General features: G+C 41.9%; 1 protein-coding gene across 2 annotated transcripts in view; it reads right to left on the bottom strand.

The window, feature by feature from the left end:
• Positions 1 to 1,123: 1,123 nt before the first annotated feature.
• The window catches only part of RSF1 (remodeling and spacing factor 1), a 60,347-nt gene continuing 41,104 nt past the window's right edge, over positions 1,124 to 20,366 (bottom strand). For both annotated transcript variants that reach the window (XM_075116837.1, XM_075116910.1), the window contains 8 exons: positions 19,595 to 19,674; positions 14,192 to 14,246; positions 12,835 to 12,944; positions 9,755 to 9,822; positions 8,434 to 8,641; positions 6,540 to 6,763; positions 4,189 to 4,380; positions 1,124 to 2,397 (listed from right to left, as the gene is read on the bottom strand). In XM_075116837.1, coding sequence (XP_074972938.1) covers positions 1,823 to 2,397; positions 4,189 to 4,380; positions 6,540 to 6,763; positions 8,434 to 8,641; positions 9,755 to 9,822; positions 12,835 to 12,944; positions 14,192 to 14,246; positions 19,595 to 19,674 — 1,512 coding nt within the window. In that variant the 3' untranslated portion in view covers positions 1,124 to 1,822. The remainder of the gene's footprint in view (positions 2,398 to 4,188; positions 4,381 to 6,539; positions 6,764 to 8,433; positions 8,642 to 9,754; positions 9,823 to 12,834; positions 12,945 to 14,191; positions 14,247 to 19,594; positions 19,675 to 20,366) is intronic.

Raw genomic sequence — 20,366 nt, forward strand, 5'->3', positions numbered from 1 at the left:
AAACAAAAACAAGACTATCAAGGCCAGAAGGTAGGCAATTTTTGGATCTAGGTTTTCTAGAGAGGTATTTAGTAAAGGCCTAATGCCGGTTTTATTACAAGAAAACAGAAGTGCTTAATGACTGACCAGTAAATACAATATAATGGAAGGGAATCAGGTGGGGCAGGGAAGGAGAACTCACTCCTCGGTGGCAGCAGCAGTTTTGGTGCATCCATTGCCGGCAATGGACATAAAACACCAGTCAAAAATCCAAATCTCAGAGCAAAAGGATTAATAGATGTGACCTTTTTGGATTTCAATGATTGGCAGATCCGTTTGAGCTGTCTGGGTGCTACAACACATACAAACGCTATAGCCTGCGTCTTCATTAGAGGAAAGAGAAAACTGAATGCTACCCAAAACAAATTTCAGCTCTGCTCTTTTTGTGCCCCGTCTTGGGTTTTCTTTTTTTTTTTTTCCTTTTGTTGTCTCTTTTTTTTTTTCTTGAATAAAAGCACATATCATTTCATGCCCACTCAAAAGTTGATGAAATGTCTTGGAGTCAAGCGTTTTCTCTCAGAAATACTGCCTTCTTGAAATCAGTTGGTCACATGACAATTATTAAAATGTATTTTAAGAAAATTCTAACGGCCAAAGGCCAACACTACATTCAAAACCTGCTAATACATCCAGGCAGATAAGTAAAATCAAAACAAAAACACACACAAACCCCAAACAGAAAACCTCCAAAAGGAAAACTGTTCCATTGGTTTACTTCAATTTGAAGTAGATATTAAGGACATGAATGGACCAGTCACGGTTTATTTGAATATCCCTCACTCCTCTGATGCACTGTCATTCTGTGGTCAATGCCGTTCGTACAAACGCATTTCATTCAGAATACTCCAACAGACGGTGAAACTCGAGTGGCCGGGCAGCTGCCGCAGGGTTCTTTTGTCTGTAAAAGTTTGCAGCACGTCAAGATGCCGTCCAACTTACAGACTATTCACATCGATACGTCCTCCCACTAGACACTGTGCATCGAAGACTGTCTGATGAACTATGCATGAGACAGCTTTATAAATTCATGGCTAGCGTGTTTCGACTGTCAAAAACTTCATTACAGTACACTTTACTGTACAAACACTTTAAAGGATGTTTATTAGGAAAGTCTGCAAGTCATAATGGATAGTAGAGTTCTTGTTTATGGTACCTTCTTGGCCTCTAATAATTCTGTTTGCCTCCAGTATTAAAATCAAACTGCTTCCATGAAGGTGATTACTAAAATGAGCTATGGTATGTTAACCTACAACTCACAAAATGCAACAGTACAGACATTAATTTTTTTTTTAACTGTCTGTTAAGTTGTAATCTAAGTTGTGAACATTTAAATATAATATATATCTCATATGAAAAAGCTAAAGCACAAGTGCTTCTGCACACTCCCCCCACCCCTTGAGCCAAACCCACCCCAGTTCCCGTTTGGGCCCTGACCGATTTGGAATGCTTTCTTAGGCCACCCATTTCCACAAATTTGTATGCACTCAGGAAATATAAAGTCAAAAATATACAAATCTCTTGTTGTTATAAGGTTTTTGTGAGTGAAATTACCCAGGACCATGGACTTGGAAGGAGAAGGGGGGGTAAGAGAGGGAATTTACAGCAATTCATCTTCAAAGTTCAAAACTGGTCACTTCACAGAAAGACTGCAGGACTGGTGAAATTCTTGCTTCTAAAAAGTGATACTGTAGTGGAGAATTTTCTAGGAAAAATAAAACAGCTTTTAATAACTGGCCCGCTGGTATGAGCTACCGTGGAATAAATTAGCACAAAAATGGAAGTCTTATAATTGTTCACTGTTACAGACGTAATCAACAAGGTCAGTCACTCTCAAGAGTTCGTCTTCATCTTCCTCCGGCCCTACCACTTCCTGCCCACTCCCCGTCCCGTTGGGCGCCAGGCTGGCGCTGGCCGTGCTGTCCTTGGGGGCCTGGGTCTTCTCGCTCGGCTTGCCAATCAAGTTCTCAATGGTTTTACCTGGGCTCTGTCCGTTGGTGGAAGGCAAGTCCACCAGGCTGTAGTCCAAAGGGCTCTCTACTTTCCCTACGTTATCAAAGTCATCTTCGTCGTCGCTTTCTATCCGGTAGCAGTGCTTCTTGGTGTTGTCTTGAGGAGCTTGTGGTGCTGGCAGCTTATTTGCAGGAGCGGGGTTTTCTGCGTCATCATTAGCATTTTCGCAGTTATCTTCGTCATCTGTTTCGATTCGATTCAGCCGTTTGCGGACAGGCCTCCCTTCATCTTCCTCATCCTCGCCTTCTTCCTCAGAGTAGTCGTCTGTACTTCGCCGACGTTTCCGAATCAATCGCTTTGACTCCTTCGTAGATTCATCATCTTCGGAGTTCTTGGATGTGTAGCTCTCTGGAAGAAGCAGCAGACTTAAAGCCATTAGCGAGTCTGTGCGCAACCAAAACAATTTCACCTTTTTATTTTTCATCTTTCACACTCATTAAAAAAAGCTATCTCTCTCACCACACACATTTCCCTCTTCTTCCCCAGGTTCCCCAACCATGTCAAAACGCTTGCGTTCTTTTTACTTTTTAAATAAACCCAAGTAGCAAAGACCAACACTTTGTTGATATTCTGTTTCCAACCTGAGGAGTACCAGAGGCTTTGGAGGCAGGTGTATTCCCCCGAAAGTAATACCTGCGTGCCTGGAGTAACACAGAACTGTATCCCTCATCTCCTGGTACCTGCTTTACACCCTGCCTGAAACTCAGAGCCCAGATAATGGCTGCACTATCATAAAAGGGTACATATACATAAAGACACACACAGGCACACAACTCGTACTATGCCCCCGCCACCCCCTAATTATATACAGCTTCTTCCGAAGCATACAAACACTGCTTAAATGTCACTTGGAGTTTGCTGCCCTTTAATGGGAGGCCTTTTTCTGGAAAACTGGAATATTGCCTGCACATTGACCCTTGGTGGCTTTAGGTGAGGGAAGACAGAGACTGAAGAATCAAATGGCAAATGCCACTTGATGTCTCCTTGTGATTTCCATTAGAAATGAGTGTGAATTGTCATGGTAAAGGGTATTATTTAACGTAGGTTTGAGTTGCCAGAGACTCTGCCAGAGTTCCTGTATTTTCAGTGTAATTACATGTCCAGTAACACTGTTGCATATTTTATCACTGTGGGAGAGTACTGGAATGGTACTAAATGGTGCTGATTTTACTTTGAAAAAAGCTGGTATGAAAAATACCTGAGGAAGTGGGATTTCATGGAGAAGAGACACCATCAGTCAGGCACTGTTTAAAGTCTCACGTGCAGGCAACAAAAAGCTCGGCCACCATGCAGCATATTCTTAGCAGAGAAGCCTATACATTGTACTTCTGAGCACAGACTATGTTGAAGTATAAGATGAAGTTTTTGAGATGCTATGTGGTTGCATTGGATACTTGTTTCCCTTCATCTAAAAGGATCCTCTAACACACTGTAAACTCAGGCCAGCGCTTCCAAAACTTACCTACAAATCAGAGGCGCTCAGCCTGTCAGGCACGGCTGATTTTCTGGGGAAAGCCTGGCATCCATTGCAACCCGTACCGCTCAGCGTCCCTCAAAGCCGGGCCTAAGGTCTCATAAGCTGGGCTCCCAGAATGCCAAGCAGCCAACGTCAGTGGTTGCTTTTGTAAATGCTAATTTTACACCAAAACACACCCCAGTCGCTCCTGGTGTGACTGACATGACTGAAAGCCGGCTTCCTCTGTACTTATCACAGCTCCTTCAAACAGGAGATCGAATGAGTCTGAACTACCAGCACAAATACAGTCAAGGGCACCAGAAGTAATACCCTTTCGCTTACAAAGAGAATCTTTAAAGACTCGTGGGACGAAGCTTTGTGACCTCTCAACAGAGAAGTGGTGAAAGTGTTACGTTAGCACCGATTTTGGAATCCCAGCACTCTGTACCAGACATGGTAAGTTCGGACCTGGAAGCCAGGATTAGGGACAATGATAACTTTGAGGAGTGTAACAGTGCATCATAAAGTGCACCAATGAACTGTTTCAGAAGAAAAGTTTCTGAGAAGCATCACAGAACTCTAAAAAAGAAGATTCTCCAAAATCTCTGAATTCTATACAGTTTTCTCTTCATGCCAATGCTGACATCTGCCAGCTCCTGCAAACAGTGGACTGTTTATTTTACCTTCGCTGTCTGAAGTGGAGAGCCTGCGTTTATGAACTCTTCTTAACTCCTTCCCATATCGGACACTTTTCTGTGAGCCATCGCTTTCTGAATCTTCCTTATAATTAACTTGTCTCTTCTGATTCCGTCTTGATCTTCTCCTTCTAGTTTCCAGGTAATCATCATCACTGTAATCTGTGTATTCACCACTCTCTGTACAGAAAACAACAGTGACTCACGTTATTCCATTAAAGCAAAACTGCACAATTTAGATAAGCTTTAGACCAGCGCCAATAAAATCATGGGCTCTTCCAGCACAGAAGAGTCTCAACCATCGTGCCTCATTACCCTGACCCGGTCCAGGTTTATGCAGCAGCTCTCCCCCATTCATCGCCAGCATAGAATTATTTCATTTTTAAATTTTCTCACAAACCTTTTCCCTGTCTCCCTCAGACTCCTCCAGAACAGCTTTCCTTCTGGTGTTTTTGCTCCCTCATCTCTACTGGTGCCAAAGATGCCTCGTCTACAATTCCTGACAGCTGAAGCCGCCTTACTGCATCGGAGTTGTTGATGCACGTTACCGCCGACACTGGAAAGCCCCTTCTGATTTTAAAATTTAAATAAATTGTATCTACTATCAATCAATATTCAATGCTTACTAGCAAGTAATCTGCTCAAACACTTTGAAGAACAAGTAAATGAAAAACCACTGACAAGATGAACTCCAGGTAAGATCTGAGTTACACAATTTAAATTAACAACAACAATCAGTCTCACTTGATTGTAAGTTTGCTTAAAACAGAAACTGTACAGGAGAAACTTACCGTCGCTTACAGTTCTTCCTGCAGTCTACTGCAGCTAGTGTCTTTAAGAATTAAATTTATTTACAGCAGCTGAAAGTAGCCTTGGACCAACTTCAGCTGCTTTTTCACCGAGCTGTGCCAGAACAATTATCCCCAGATACATTTCTATATATGTCACATACTATTCCTAAGTTAGTGATTGACATGAGTCACAGATCAGAGTGGCATCCTCTTTACTCCCTAAAACATTACAGAAAAAATCAATGCAAGTAAAAAAGAACAGCCACCTTCAGAAACAAACTCCCTCCGTGGAGACTGAAAACAAAGCCACTCGCAGGGTACCTTATTTCCTTAGCTCAGAACAGGGACAATAACGGGGTAAAACAGAGGAACACAGAGTTAGGACTATACTTTTAGACACAAAAGGAATAAAACCGGAGTCAGCTGATTTTATCACAGATGTGTGTTCATCAGGAAACAAAGTTGCTCCTGTGTGTTACAGAAGAGATGAGCAATCTCTTCAGGCTTCTGCCAGTCTCTTCTTTGGTAACAGCTTACGATTAGTGCGCCGACGCATTCAGGACAGGGAGACAGCAACCATTTCAAGTGCACATGGCAATCTCCACCTGTCCATGCATGAACCCGCCTTTTGGGGACCACTACTTCAAAGCAACTGACTCTGACATCTTCATCATCTATATTCTAGAGAGACAGGCAAAACACTGGAAAGGTAACACACGCTGCAATAAGGTACCACTCCTGTGTATTTAGTACACAACAAAAATAACTGCTTATATATCTGGCACTTTCTAGGACTCAAAACCTCTGAGATTTGAGGACTTTGTTCTCAAATGAAGCAGAAACAAGGAGGACAGTCTTCAGGGGAAGACACTGATCATGGAAACATGCGCGTACTGCATTCTCATGCATCCTCACACTTCAAACTGCGCAGACAGAAAACAAACTGGTTGAAGCACAAGTAGAATAAAGTGAATCAGGAGGTTCTCCTGTGACGCAAGGATCTTCAGTTACTAAAGATCAAAAAGGATAATCAGAGATGGATTCAAGGTGTTACAGTTTGCTTTCAAGCCTACCAGAGAAGACAGAATGCTGTACTACTGAAGGAATTTTCTTCCATACAAAGTGAGGGAAAATGTTTCTTTCGGAAGCTTTTTCAAAGGTATCCGGAAGATCTTCACGTAGCGAGAAAGAAGTACACATTTGTCTCCATCCTTTCCCTTCCCTGCAGTCATGTTCCAAACAGGAAGATCCAGAATAGCTGTAACCGTCCACCAAGCTGCCCTTTTGAATCGTAACATGAGCATTCATTTGAAACCATATTTACTTAAAACGCCAAGAACTTTGTACTCAGTACTAGTTTCCTGCAGAATATTCACAGCAGAACAGGCAACAAAGTGCTTTACAGACAGGGAGCAAAGATGGCACCTGAATCGACCAAAGCAACCAAACAAGTTAGTGTCAGTCGTGACAGGACACCGAGACTTCCACTACTTCTCTCCCGTACTCCTCTCTCCTGTAATTTAGCGTGTTTAAGACTCTCATACTGACCAGATTCTCTGCTTGAATTGTCTTCAGAATCTTCATCTTCGTCATCCTCAGAATATTTTTTCTTGACTGTTTTCCTTCGTAACCGCCTGCTTTGCCTCATGGGCCTGGAGAGGTGTCGCCTGGATATGCGGGCACAGAACTCTGAATCACTGTCTTCGTTTGATGGTGGGTCATCTTCGCTCTCATCCAGATTTTCCTCTGATATAACAAACTCGTCCTGAGATCTGTTCAGAGAGAGACCACAGACAACAGTGATGGGTATTGGAAACAAAGGATGGAAACGGTACTTCTATTTACAAGCGATATATGCAAAATAAGTATTGTCTTACACAAAAAACTACACAAATCTTACAGTAATAATGTGGAGCAAAGATCCAGAGAGAGCAAACCGCCATCACTGACATTAGGGTTCAGTTGTGTACTTGGGCTGTAGCTTTTCAGGGGATTACACAGCAGATTAGAACAGCAGGTGAATATAAACACTCTGTCAAACCGAGACTGCAGGTGATGCATACACAGAGCAGATCTAGAGTGTTCCTGCAGCGCACTGCGACGTGACATCTGCGTAGCAGTAACTATGGATGAGCATCACCTGCACAGAGGAAAAGCCCCACCCCTGTGCTCTGCCAGAGATGACCAGCCCTTCATGAACCAAGCACTGTCCTACGTAACTTCTGCGAATTAGAATATAATGTCTTAACACACAACTGTTGCTCTCATGCAAAACATGCATCTCTCGAACTTATCAGCGTGTAACTCACGTCGCTTCAAAAGTGAACAAATGCTTTTTTGAAAACCGTTGAGCACTGAAGACACGCAGTCACTTGCATTTGGCCGCCAGCCGAATGTAAATTCCAGTATAACATCCAGCAGGCATTCAACAGAGGATGGGGTTGAAAATGCGTGAGCGCACTTTAACAGATCAATGCACAATTAATTCTGTGAGATTCCCGCAAGCTACGCTCATTGATTGGAAATTTCCTGCTCATTTAGCTCAACTATGCAGGGTGCCACGGAAATGTCCTCAGCATGGTCACAGGTGAAAAACAAAGTTTAAAATTTGCATTTCTGTTGGACAGATTATCCATACACTTAGTAAATTGACTCAGTGACTGGTGTAAAGCTTTAAACGTTGATGGTAAATACCCTAGACCTCATGCTCCATTAAGTTTCTTCACTGAGGCATTAAAGATGTCTAAAAGAATTACTAAATGTTTGAACATTAGGAATTCTCCAGACTGAACAATAAGAAATGCCATGGAAAGCTTCCATTAGCCCGAGCAATACTCATTTAGCATTTAAAGCTTCACCTGACAAGTGTTTGTTTTCTACAGTATAAACCCCTTCTTTAGCTGTTTTCAAACTCTACCTCCCAGAGAGCAGAAATTAAGAATTGATTTCAGAACCTGCCTGTCAAGTTCTGTACGCTCTAAATGGGGAATTTTACTCTTCCAATTTCTAAATGACAATCAGGCCCAATAAAAATCCCACAAAATAGGACATATTTTCAGAAGGAAACAACCAGCCTCCTTTTAGCCACATCTGTGTTAGGGATTTCTGCTAAACAGTCGCATCTGTCAGAACGGAGCCCGCCTGTCTCCCTCACTAACATAACCACGTACAGAACTCCACAGGGAGGTTTCAAACATACCCGTAATATTTCCAGAACGTGTTTTGCTTAAAATACAGATTGGATGATTTTGGCGCATGGATCCAGAGCGCAGTATTTCCAGTCCCATGACGCTCCCCTAGGCCAGGAGGACTTTTGCTGGCACCGTGCAGTGCTGTTCCAGCACCGGCCACACGCTCCTAATGATTGTTTCATGGGCACTGCAGAGTCACAGAAGCCTGTAGCTGTCTGTGACTTGTGGTGGAAGTTACATTGCAGACCTACCCATCACTGATCTTGAATTCATCCTCACTCTCTTCCTCATCCAGGTTACTGTCACTGTCCAAGTCGTTTAGTCGCCGTCGTTTCTTGCGTCGTGCTGCAGCGGCCCTTTGCGGTCGCTTGTTTTCTTTCCTTTCTTCCTCTAGGATTGTGGAAATGTCTTTTCCACGGTGACCTGTGATATTTGACATGTCTTTGCCTCTGCCAATGCCTGAATTCGGTGACAGAAAGGGGAAAAAAATTGAATTTATTTTTTGTTTATATCTTTTTTCCAGGCTTCTAGCCTTGGCTTATTTTCTGTAAAGCACAGTATTTTTTTTGCCACACAAGACACTGTCTGGAGTCTTGTTCCTGACACACACACAGAGCCCAGCTGTGGTCACTTGGAAATACTGCACTCCCTGCAGAAGACAGCGGCTAAGTGTCAGTATTCCGATACCCCAAGCCAGGCGATTACCAACGCTAGTGCCTTTTGAGTAGGGCGGTTATCAGAAAATACAGCTTCCTAATGCTGAATATCCTTCTTGGGAGGTGAAGTGTTTAAATTACCGATTGGCCAGGGAGTGAAGTTCCTGAAAAGCTGGTCTTACTGTTGAGACTTAGTTACGTTTATCATATGGGTCTTGTGTTGCACACCCCCAGACGGCCGGGCAGTCTGCATACATCCCCCCAGCTTCTGAAAAGTGGTGTCTTTATGAAGATGCCACAAGCCAAACAACTGAGGTATAACATTTCATGGCGGTCTTCTCCAGGCAAGTTAAGGTGATGCAGAAGCACAAACCCATCCACCTCTCTCAAACACTGCTGAAGATCTCTCTTTTGGTCCCCTATGTTGCCTTAACAGGCAACAAAGACCATAATTACACTTTACTCACGTTCAGCTGAGAAGCGCTTATAGATGTGGAACAATATATTTAAGATTACTTTGTAGACCCAGTCTTTAGGGAGTCCAACTGCGGACCAATTTATGACCCCAATTTTTACAGGGGACAAATGTCAATAGTGCCCGCTGCCATTCCAATCTCAAATCCAAAACTTAGCAAATTCATTCTAAGTTTTCTTGTCATTCGCTGCATTGATACATCAAAACATGCACAAGCTGAATTTAACCATCAAGATCAAATACTTTCTGGCATCTTTTGGCAGCCTGGGATGGCCATTCCCAAGGGAAATTATTTAGTTTGATTCCAAAAATACAGCAGTAAAAACTGTAAACTACAAAGTTTAAGGGAGAGGATTGCATTTGTTATTTCGTATATCAAAACAAATTTGGTCTCAATCTTACCACCACTGCAATGTAAAACAAATACCACCAGAAACTTACCTCCTCCATCAGCCTCCTTGATATCGTCTTCAATTGCTTCATCAATTGCTTCATCAAATTCATCAAACCTAAAAGTAACAGCTTTCATTTACCACTTTGAAGCGAACCCTAATTCAATTACATTATGAAAACATACCTCAGAATCTAAAGATGCTCTAAATCACACTGCACAGACAATGGGCTGGATATATAATAAAATAGCAAAGATAATGGGCTGGATTGATGATAAAATAGCCATTTTTTAAAAGGTATGTTTCTTCTTTCTACTTGCTAGCAGATTATTTATCATTGCCTGGCTGTCTTACTCTTGATTTATGTGAACAGAAAACCACTTCCATTTTACATGACATACCACTGAATTTAACAACATATAATTTCGAAGTTCTTTAAGATGGTATCAGTGGCATTTTTCACACACAATATTAGTCATTTTTTCCCCACCTTTTATTAGATGACACACACACTGCCAATCTGTAAGAAGCTTTCTGAAAAGCATCTATTAAAGTCAAAGTAAAATTATTCATCCTGCCTAAATTTTCCTGGAAAACTTATTTCAGAGAGCTTCTTTCTCCTCTTAAAGCTCACAGTAATTATACTTTATGGATCCACAACACCCTAAGCTGAACAGATAAAACATACTGTCTGCGGTTCTTTGGAATTATACACAAATAAGCTGTAACGCAATGTCACATAACTAAGCAGGACAAACAAAAGCAAAATATTTGAGTATGTTTGTCCTGCAGCAGCTTTTATAAAACTGCATAAATCTCTGCACGGTGAGTCGCTCATTTAAAGGGAGCAGCAAATGGAGGAAAATGGATCCAGTCCATTTACACAGATGACTTCAGTTTGTTTCTTCAGTTATGAATTCAAATCCTGTGCAATAGGATTGTTGCCTGTATCGCCAAATAGATGCTTTGAGATATACCACACTGAAGTACAAATTTTTTTAACTATATAGGAAAGATATTTTATTGAGATGCAAGTTTTTCTTCTTCTTGTTTTTAAAAAAATAAATTTTTTGGTATTTTTTAAGACACAAACAACGACCAATTGGACAATACTTTCATTAAAGATTCAGTTTTTCAGTCACGAAAGAAAGATTACAGTTATATTTATCTTGGTCCACCACAGTAACCTCCAGCAGAAGAAAAGAATAGTCTAATATTACTCTGTGTTCCAATACTAAGCATAAAACAGTTTCTCCTTTAAAAATAAGGTGATGGATTTTTGGTCTCTCTGTACTCCCTAAGAACAACTGCACGTCATGTTCAAGGCAGCTTTACACAGCAAAAAGGAACCCTGAGATTATTCCATCAATAAGATTAGTTCCACATTACTCACACACTATCTTCCCTCCACACCACTAAAAAACCCAAACTCTCTTTAAAATGTGATAAGTTACTTAAGGCTTTCAAAAGCCTGGTAACAAATAACCTGAGCTCAAACGCAAGCTGACAGCCCCTTCTCCATGAGGCGTAATGGAACATAATTTCTCCTGCTGGTGCTTTATTCATAATGCAGGTTTCTGCTACCCTCCTCACGAGGGGACTCAACAGATGACTCGGGTGATATAAAGGCTTATGTATCTTTGAGAACCAGAATGCTGCACAATACAGATTTGTCTGTAAGCGGAATAAGATGTTTAGCATTTATTTTCCCCCGCTGAAGGGAAGCGTACACAATATCACTGACACTAGCAGGACTTCGCTGCGGACGTGTCCATCTGAAGTGACACACTGACACATGTAATATTGTCACCAGCTCAAAGTTGTGCGTGTGACACGGTCTGTAAGAAAGACCATGTCACCTCGTACTGGAAGATTTCATTTTTCCAGAGCAACATTATATGAAACATTATTTCCAGTAAAAATTGTTGTCTTTGCACAATAATTTGTGTCCTGCTGAAGTCATGCCAGATACCCCACAGGCAAGACTTTTTTTCTCCTGGTCAGATGCTGCCTGAACATAATACCACATCTCTATAATTGTGCCTGTGGTATCATGTTTCCTACAGAACTAAGCAGCAACGGTGTTTTCGTTACTGTGGCTTCTGCTGTTAATTAAAAAAGTTACCAAAAATCAACAGCTAAGCAAGGCCAGGCTGAGTTTTCTGAACGGGCTGGAAAACTCAGCGTATACAAACGCCAGTGCCTCTCCTCCCCAGCAACACCAGACTGACTGGGAGTTTTAACCATGGCTATTGTTGGAAGGATTTGGAAGTTGTGATGTTCTAATTTTTGATGATAAAGGTCAGGGGGTTGGACTAGATGACCTCTAAGGTCCCTTCGAACCTAAAGCATTCTATGATTCTATGATACACAGAGGAAGTACAGGAAAGGTAATACCTTTTTTTCTTTAGTATTCCCCTAATGCTGCTGGGACACAAACCCACAAGCTCTCAGGCAACCACATTCTCTCTAACCCCAAAAGGCAGCCTGCTTGCCTGGTGGGCTGAAGAGGATACTGAACACCTCAAGGTATTATTTAGAAAATAGATTATGAAACACCTTGGCAATGCACTGAGAACAAAAGGTAACATTAAGACCACGCTAAATTTTGGAACCTTTGGTGACCTGTTCTACTTTCAGAATGCAGAGAATCTAAATATATTGGAATTTTAATTTACTAATTGCATTTTTATCACAATTTCTCTAAAGAGTTACAGATCATTTTTAGATGCACTGTCTCATAATTGCATGTTAAGCTTCACGCCCCTTTTCATTTAAGAGAGGAATTTAAGGCCTTTAGACACAAGGGTACATCTCCCTCCCAACAGAAAGGAGAGGTATAGTTCACCTCCTCTAACTTACTCTGGAAGCTGCAGTAACACCAAACCTTCTCCAGTATTCCTGAACAAAGTACCATATGCATTGTATTTTTTATGCATCCCCCCTTCACTAGGCCACCTCATACGCTTTGACAGCCATCAAGCATAACCAGTGCTCAGAGGAAGAAAACAAGACACTTTAGTTGGGCCTCTCTTTGAAATGTAAGAGCGTGCATGAGAAGTGGTGGGTTGCTTGAGAGAGAAAACAACAGTATGACTGACTTTGCTTTACAAGCTATTTAAACAAGACCTGTAGCTTATGCACTTTCGGGTTCTGGTAGACCTCCTTTCAAGCAGCTTTGATTTTGGCTTTTTAGAGTCTTTCTTCTTTTCTTCCTGACCTTCAGGTATTTCTGGCTCCTGTTCACATAAGACAGAAGAAATGTCAAACAGCTTTATCTCCCCTCTCCCTCCACACTCATTATGACTGAACTCCTATGATACAGATATTCATACAACCTAAAAAGCTGACATGCCCAACGCAACGCATTTTGGCTTCTAATATAATGACTCGTTACAACAGAGCTCACATGAACGCTTGCACATACTGCCCTTACTGGCTACACAATTTCACAAATGCAGGGTCTAAGGGTTCAGGCTGTTGTATCGTTGTGCTTGTACAACACCAAGATCGTGCCTCAGGTGATACTCCCAGGACTAATAAATGCAGCAGCTGAACAAACTCTTGCTAGCATCTCCACATACTGAGCGCAGGGACACCTTTACATGGTGCCCTTCCAGTAAAGGGACACACAGGTTTATTTTATTACAGTTTCCTATTAATTAAAAAAAATCTGCCCCCAGGCTGAATTTTTCACATGCTTGCTCCCAGCCATAGACTTTTTTGCAAGTTTTTAAAATCTGTTACTATTATTCTGTTACCCAGAGACAAGGGGAGAAAGTTGGCTTTATTATGTTGAAAAACAAAAGTTTCATCTTCAACTCTCATGCAAGGAACAGATTATATAATTTTGGATGAAGGCATTTGGCAAAGGATTCAAGAGAATCACTTTAAAATGTATTCAAGAAGTGAGAAGAGGCTGTTGTCCCCATCAATAAAAACATTTTTCCTCTTCTGTAAAGGGAAACCATAGAAAAGTATCTGTTAATAAAACACAAAATATTTATAGTTCTTAACCACATGTGACTTCAATCCACATTTGTCGGAGGCAAATATTATGCTTCTAATAGATGCAACACATTCTCACTGAATCGTAAGCCAGAAACATTTGTTTCCATCGTTTTCAAAGAGAAGCTATGGCAGTTAGCTCAGACCTAGATAACTACATAGCAGACACCAGAGTTAATGGCAGAGCACTCGACCCAAAGCCCAGCTGTAACGGGTAGGGAGGTGATTCTGCGACCCTTGACTGACAGCGGACTCTGTGTGGCACCACTTGGCTCTAATAAACACAATAAAGCGCTCTTGGTTTCTCTGCTAAACCCAATCTCAGTCTAAAACGAAGGGTCTGGCATTATCTCTGACCTGCATATAGATTGCTTTTTCTATCCAAGATGCTACTAGCACTTCTAACGCACCACGGAGAAACTTCTTCCCTGAGAAGTTTGGAAAATAAAACAATAATACAACAGAGACTGTAACTTACCTGAGGTGGAATGATGTTCTCAATACTGATACCCACATACACCAATCGCTCTTTTCTTTAGGAAAGAAAAAATGAAAATAAGCTTACAGAAAGATTGCAGATATCTAAAATAATGCTGTAATTAGCACTGTTTGAAGCTTTTACTGTCACTAGGCAGAGGCAACCCAAGAGGATGCTCCTACTGAAAACAGTTATTTTAGTTGGAATTATGTGCTAAATCTCATATAATTACATTTTCCTGCACGCATAATATAAGAGATTTCCAAAGAGTTCTGACAAACAACAGTACTTGAAGACTGCGGGCACCACAGAAATGATTGAATTAGGGTGTAAAAAGCAATTAAAAAACAACTGAAAAATAACAATGTTGTGATCAAGATTATGCTGTCAGATCTGTAATTGCCACCAACATTGGAGGTGCTGAGAGATAAAATGGGAATTAAGAATCACACTGAACTGCAAAAATTACACAAAGACGGGATGCAACGCAAAACAGACAAGTCCCAGATTTTAGACCCAGGCAGGAACAATTGACTCTAGAAACGCCAGGGAACAAATAACTGCCTACACAGCAATTCTTTGCCAGAGGAGAACAGCCTGAACAAAGATCAACAGAGTCAAGCTGCTGCGGAAACAACTGTGACGACAGACGGACGCATGAGCAGGGCGAGTGAGGGAAGCCTGCCGCAGCAGCCACTTCACACCCAGCTGGAGCACCCGGTGCCACCTGGGCACCACGCATACTTCAAGAAAGATGTGATCCAGCTGAAGAGCTCAGAGCTAGCCTGTGGGAGCTACCAGAGGGGCGCAGGCATGCCCTGCTGAGAAAGGCTGAGAAAATAGGATAGATTGGTCTAGAGAACACCAGACCAAAGATGGGAGAGAGAATAAGTACTCAAGTACAGGAACGACTCTTGTAAGGAGAAGTCAGCTGTCCTTGTCCACAGTATGTTATAGGAGTAACTCCAAGTGAGCAAAATTCAGTTTAGACTTATCTTGCCTCAGCACAGGCAACCTGTATCATCAGAATTGCCCTGGGCACAGCTCTGGCTCCTGGCCTCTGCTTGTGGCTCCTGAAATACTTGCGTCTCCCACAGGTCTTGTCGTATCTGTCAGACCCAACTAGAGGTGTCTTGGATACCCTGTAGCACCTCGCAGACAGCACAGGGTGCTGATCTTCAGGGGACTGACCTGAGCTTTCAGAAAAGCAGTCTGCCAGCCAGAACAGCTAGGTACTGCAACAGACCGAGGTGGGTAACCAAACTGCCACCGCCACAGCAACCCTACTAGCCGCCTTCTCGGAAAACAAGGGATACTTCAAACAAATGAGGATATCAAAGTTGGTGGCATTTATTGGGCTCTGCAAGAACTCTAGAACCAAGCCACATCTCTACAGATTTTAAAATTATTTTGAGTAACAGTATTTTCACACAATCCCAGGTTGGAAGGGACCTCAGGGATCATCTAGTCCAACCTTTCTGGGAAGAGCACAGTCTAGACAAGATGGCCCAGCACCCTGCCCAGACGACCCTTAAAGGTGCCCAACGTGGCCAAGTCAACCCCTTCCCTGGGGAGATTATTCCAGTGGTGACTGTCCTCAGTGTGAAAAATTTCCCTCTGGTGTCCAGTCGGAATCTCCCCAAGAGCAACTTGTGTCCATCCCCCTTGTCCTCTCCATGGGACTTCTTGTAAAAAGGGATTCTCCATCTTCTTCGTAACTACCCCTTAAGTACTGGTACATGGTGATGAGATCCCCTCTGAGCCTCCTTTTCTCAAGGCTGAACAAACCCAGCTCCCCCAGCCTATCCTCATATGGCAGCTTCCCAATCCTTTGACCACCCTTTGACCACGCACACTGAAGAACAATCCTGCATGGGGACAAGGGACGAACTAGACATTTGCCAGCAGCCCCCCAAGTTCCACGATGTGGTGAAGCATCACTACAGTTGACATGATATCCGTTGAGAACCAATGCTAGCCTCTCCTGGGCTTCTGAGCTGAAGAGTCTCAGTCAGCCGGCATCAGACATGTGAAGTTACCGTGAGCAGTTGTACAGACACACGCCACGTGACCCTTGAGTCGCGACAGGATGCGTCATGTACACAACTGACGTACACAAGCGAAGTCACCTGTACACAAACGCCTGAGACACATATTAATTTTAAATACATTTACCTTATATGTGCATTGTTCTTTACAAATAGCGGCACCTACGTGTGAAAATTTCACTTCCAATACTTTCATTATTTTATAAAGAATCTAAGTAAATTTTAAGTCTTCTGCACTATTCATTTTTATCCAAATAACCTCCTGGAGCACTCTTTACCGACAGAATCTAGCATAGTGGTTTTTCTTAACATGAACAAGCTCGATTCTTAAAGTAATACTGACAAAGAGCAAACATGGATTTTAGGTTGTTTTACAGCCAAAAAGACCGTGAACTTCGACAACTCTGTATCATTATATCTAAATTGAAATTCCTGGCTGCCTATAAAGGTAATTGGGTTTGTCTCCTAATGTCAGTTCTCCAAACTGACAGATGAAAAGAAATCTTCACCCGAGTACCGCGAGATTGGCTGGGTGAGGAGGAATTTTGTCAGCCACTCTGCAAAATCACTTTGCTCTTGAAAATGAATTAAAATAGCATCTTAAGGCAAGGAACACAGCTCCTAATGCAAGAATTAAACTAGAAACGTAAGCATTTTCGTATTCAGCAAGTGTCTTTTATAGCTTCCTCCACTTCACACTTCTTGTGATGCAGAACATTAAGAGACAGAAGAGACGAGAAAAATTCTGTTTTTAAACAGGATCAGTGAGTGAGGCTTTCGAGATCTGCTTTTCTTCTCTCTGGCTTGAGTATACACTGCTTAAGAAATCCACAAATGAAACAAGCCAATCCTGCTGAGGTAAAGGTCTTAAAAAGAAATGCAAAATGAAGTACCTAAGGCATTCCTTACTAGTATGTGGTACAATGAAGCTCCACACTTTAACCAATGGCTGAACCATTTGAACCAACAGGTCTCCAATGGTAGGTGCAGATAAGCACTCACTAGCTATAAACTCTTCCTAGATGAATCCAGAACACATTTTCTCTCATGTAAGCAGCTGCAGAAGTTGCTACAGGGAAGTCATGAAAGTGGAACATGAAAGGAAGTACTCCGCTTGATTTGGCTTGGGAGAAGTAGAGAATTAGTCCCCAGAAGGATCTTCTATCAAGAATGTCCGAGAGTCTCTAACATGAACTAAAAGGGGCACCCGTAAAAGCGTCCGTGTCCACTCCCTCTAGCTGGTGGTAGGACATGATCACAGAAGTTAGCGTGTTTGTGAGAAACCTGAAATGCCGCCAGGTTGTTGCAGTAGAACAGAAAAAAAAAAACTAAAATATATGACTTTAGATATCACACTGACTCACAAAAACATAGATCAAAGTTTTCATTAAAAAAAAACAAAACAATCTGTGAAATAACACTTTGGGGATGTGTAAGAATGTAGCTGAGCAGCAAAATCAATTGCAGTCACATTCCTGAAGGCTAGAGAATAACTGAAAGAGCACGACAGCATCGCTAGTTCGAAAAAGCACGATGATAACACTGGTTCAAAGAACCTAAGTGCATGCGCCCTTGAAGAGACAGTTGGTTTTCTTCTCTTTGCCAAAAAGACATACTGTGACTTTACAGAAACATTACATTAAAATATTTCTGTGCCCCAAACAACCAACCTGCTGTAACTGTTACACCGAGATGTAATGACTATAATTTTTCTAGACTTACGATTTCTCAGCCTTTTTACCTTATAATTTGCTAAAATATACCACCATTAAGTAGAAAGACTTCAATATTCAACTAATGTATCATGAAACCTTTTATAACCTAAGCTCATTTCTCTAAGAGACTTTTAAAAATTAATAATAATAATAATAAGTAAAAACCAGTCTTATATACAATAGAAAATACTGGGTTCATTTGCAAAATTGCAATGAACAAATGAATTGCAATTCTTTTGCAATATTGGGTTCAGATTGCAAAATGGTTGTCAAACATTTGTTTCAGACACTGAAAAGTGCTATAATATCAGCTGTGTGCTCTCCTGTAACCATTAGAAGACCGTGTTCTTATCCAACACTAGTGATTTCAAGAAAGCAGAACAGATTGGGAAAAGCCTGCGTTCCATGTAATGTTTGCCAGCAGAGCATTTACCACAGTAGGCTCAAAACCGTTGTTCACCAGTAATGAGTCTCCCCACTATAAAGCAGAGCAGCAGACACAGTTCTTGCGTCCCCCGTTCTCCTGCACAGACGGAAGCCGGCTGTAAGCTGAGCTCACTCATAAAAATAGCTAATAGTTTCATTCCCAAAGCTACAAATTCACTAGCATTGGGAAGCCATGGCTAATTTTACCACGGTGTGGTCCAGATCCGCTCTGAGCATTAGCAGCGATGCTGGGCACAGCTGGTACCTGATCTGTCACTATCGCCGTTGCTGCCGCAACAGCAGTAACGAACAGGAGATTGGAAGGAAGCTGAGAACAGACACAGATTGTGCTCCGCTCCTGCCAGCACTGAATCACTACATCCCACGTGATGTTACAGTACCCGCTACAAAATAAGCCTGCTCAATTACTTTCTTTAGAAGGGTCTCATCCTCTGGTGAAATTTGCTTTTGAAGATAAAATTCTTGCAAAGCTTTTATTTGATAATGCATACAAATATTATTGGATTTTGCAAAGTACTTAATAGAAGTCCTAAAAGGTATAAATTATGCAGACTGTGTTTCACGTCCCTTGTTTTCAGGTCTGAAAACTGCAGAGTGGATGTCCCAAGCATTACGGGTGTTGTTCACCAACGCAGTAGGCCGGTTTGCATTTAGCCTTTGGTAATGGCAGGGGCGGACACAAAATTTCATTCAAAGCTTTAATTCAGCTGACCCACCACGCTACAGCAACTGTGTCATCTTGTAAATTCAGCAAAGTTTAACAGAATCTAAAGCAACAGGACTCAAAAAGCACATTGATCTGGACGGCCTTTGTAACAAAGTCAGGACTTAACCTTGCTTACAGCAGGAACTCTGCACACGGCTGACAGTATTACTAACACGTGCAGCTGAACCGGTGCTGAAAACCATTTTAACTACTGGTACAGGAAAGCCAAAGTTGTGTTCAGGCACTTTGACCACAGTTTAATACAAATGTATTTGCCCATCTTTGCCAATTATTGGACTCTTCCTCCCTTCTTGCAAGCTCTCCCAGCACTGCACCACCGATAATCAGCGGGAAGTCAAAACTGGTCTTACCGATTCCCAGTCTCATCGCTACTTTCCTCCCCCGTCCCCAGTTATTTTAACGCTCGTTCAGTTATTACTGCCCCTCTGCACAGCAGCTTGCTGTGAACGCAACCAAACAGTAGTACCTGCGTTCTGCGCGCTCCTTCTTTTTTAAGACAACATCCAGATCTTGTAATTGTTCTTCTAATTTCTCACAGAGTAATTTCTAAAGGAATGAAACACAGTATTAGTTTCTTTCATAACCAACTATTTTCATGTTGAACTGAAGTTCAGACGCTTCATTTGCTATAGTTATATTTGCCTGGCAGAAGGGCGAGTCTCTCGCTACACTGGGGTCTCCTCTGACGAACAAGGCTTTACAACAAAGACTGTCTTCCTAAAACACGCGTGCTTCACCACGAACTGCTATAGAGACGCGTCCCCCCACTAAGTGGCATTTACTGTAGGAAGCAACGTGCCTAAAGCACGTATTAAAGATGTTTGGAATAAACCCACTTCTAAACTAGTACCACACTTTTGTTGGTATTTACAACTTTGCCTTCGAGAAACCCGAGGATTTCACAGACATACGCAGTACACCTTCAGACGGCTGAGTGCGTACACACAGCGATACCTGTTTGCCCCTTATCCTAATCTTTGGAGAACAGATGAGTCTGTGGACACAGCAATAAAAGGTAGAGACACAGTTCTGGATTATTTTCTTACCAAATGTTCCATATCTTAGAACGCCACTTAATACTTGAGAAGCCATATGTAAAAATGGAATAAGGTACAATTTGTCCATACAAAGCCACGTTAATGCCCTCATCGTACCATTTCCAAGGATCATGTTCACACTTTTGCAAATCTGCCATTCCGCATATTGAAAATGACTGAGCAGCAATAGAGCAAGGAGAT

Source organism: Phalacrocorax aristotelis, chromosome 1 (assembly GCF_949628215.1).
Source record: "Phalacrocorax aristotelis chromosome 1, bGulAri2.1, whole genome shotgun sequence".
Taxonomy (NCBI): Eukaryota; Metazoa; Chordata; class Aves; order Suliformes; family Phalacrocoracidae; genus Phalacrocorax; species Phalacrocorax aristotelis.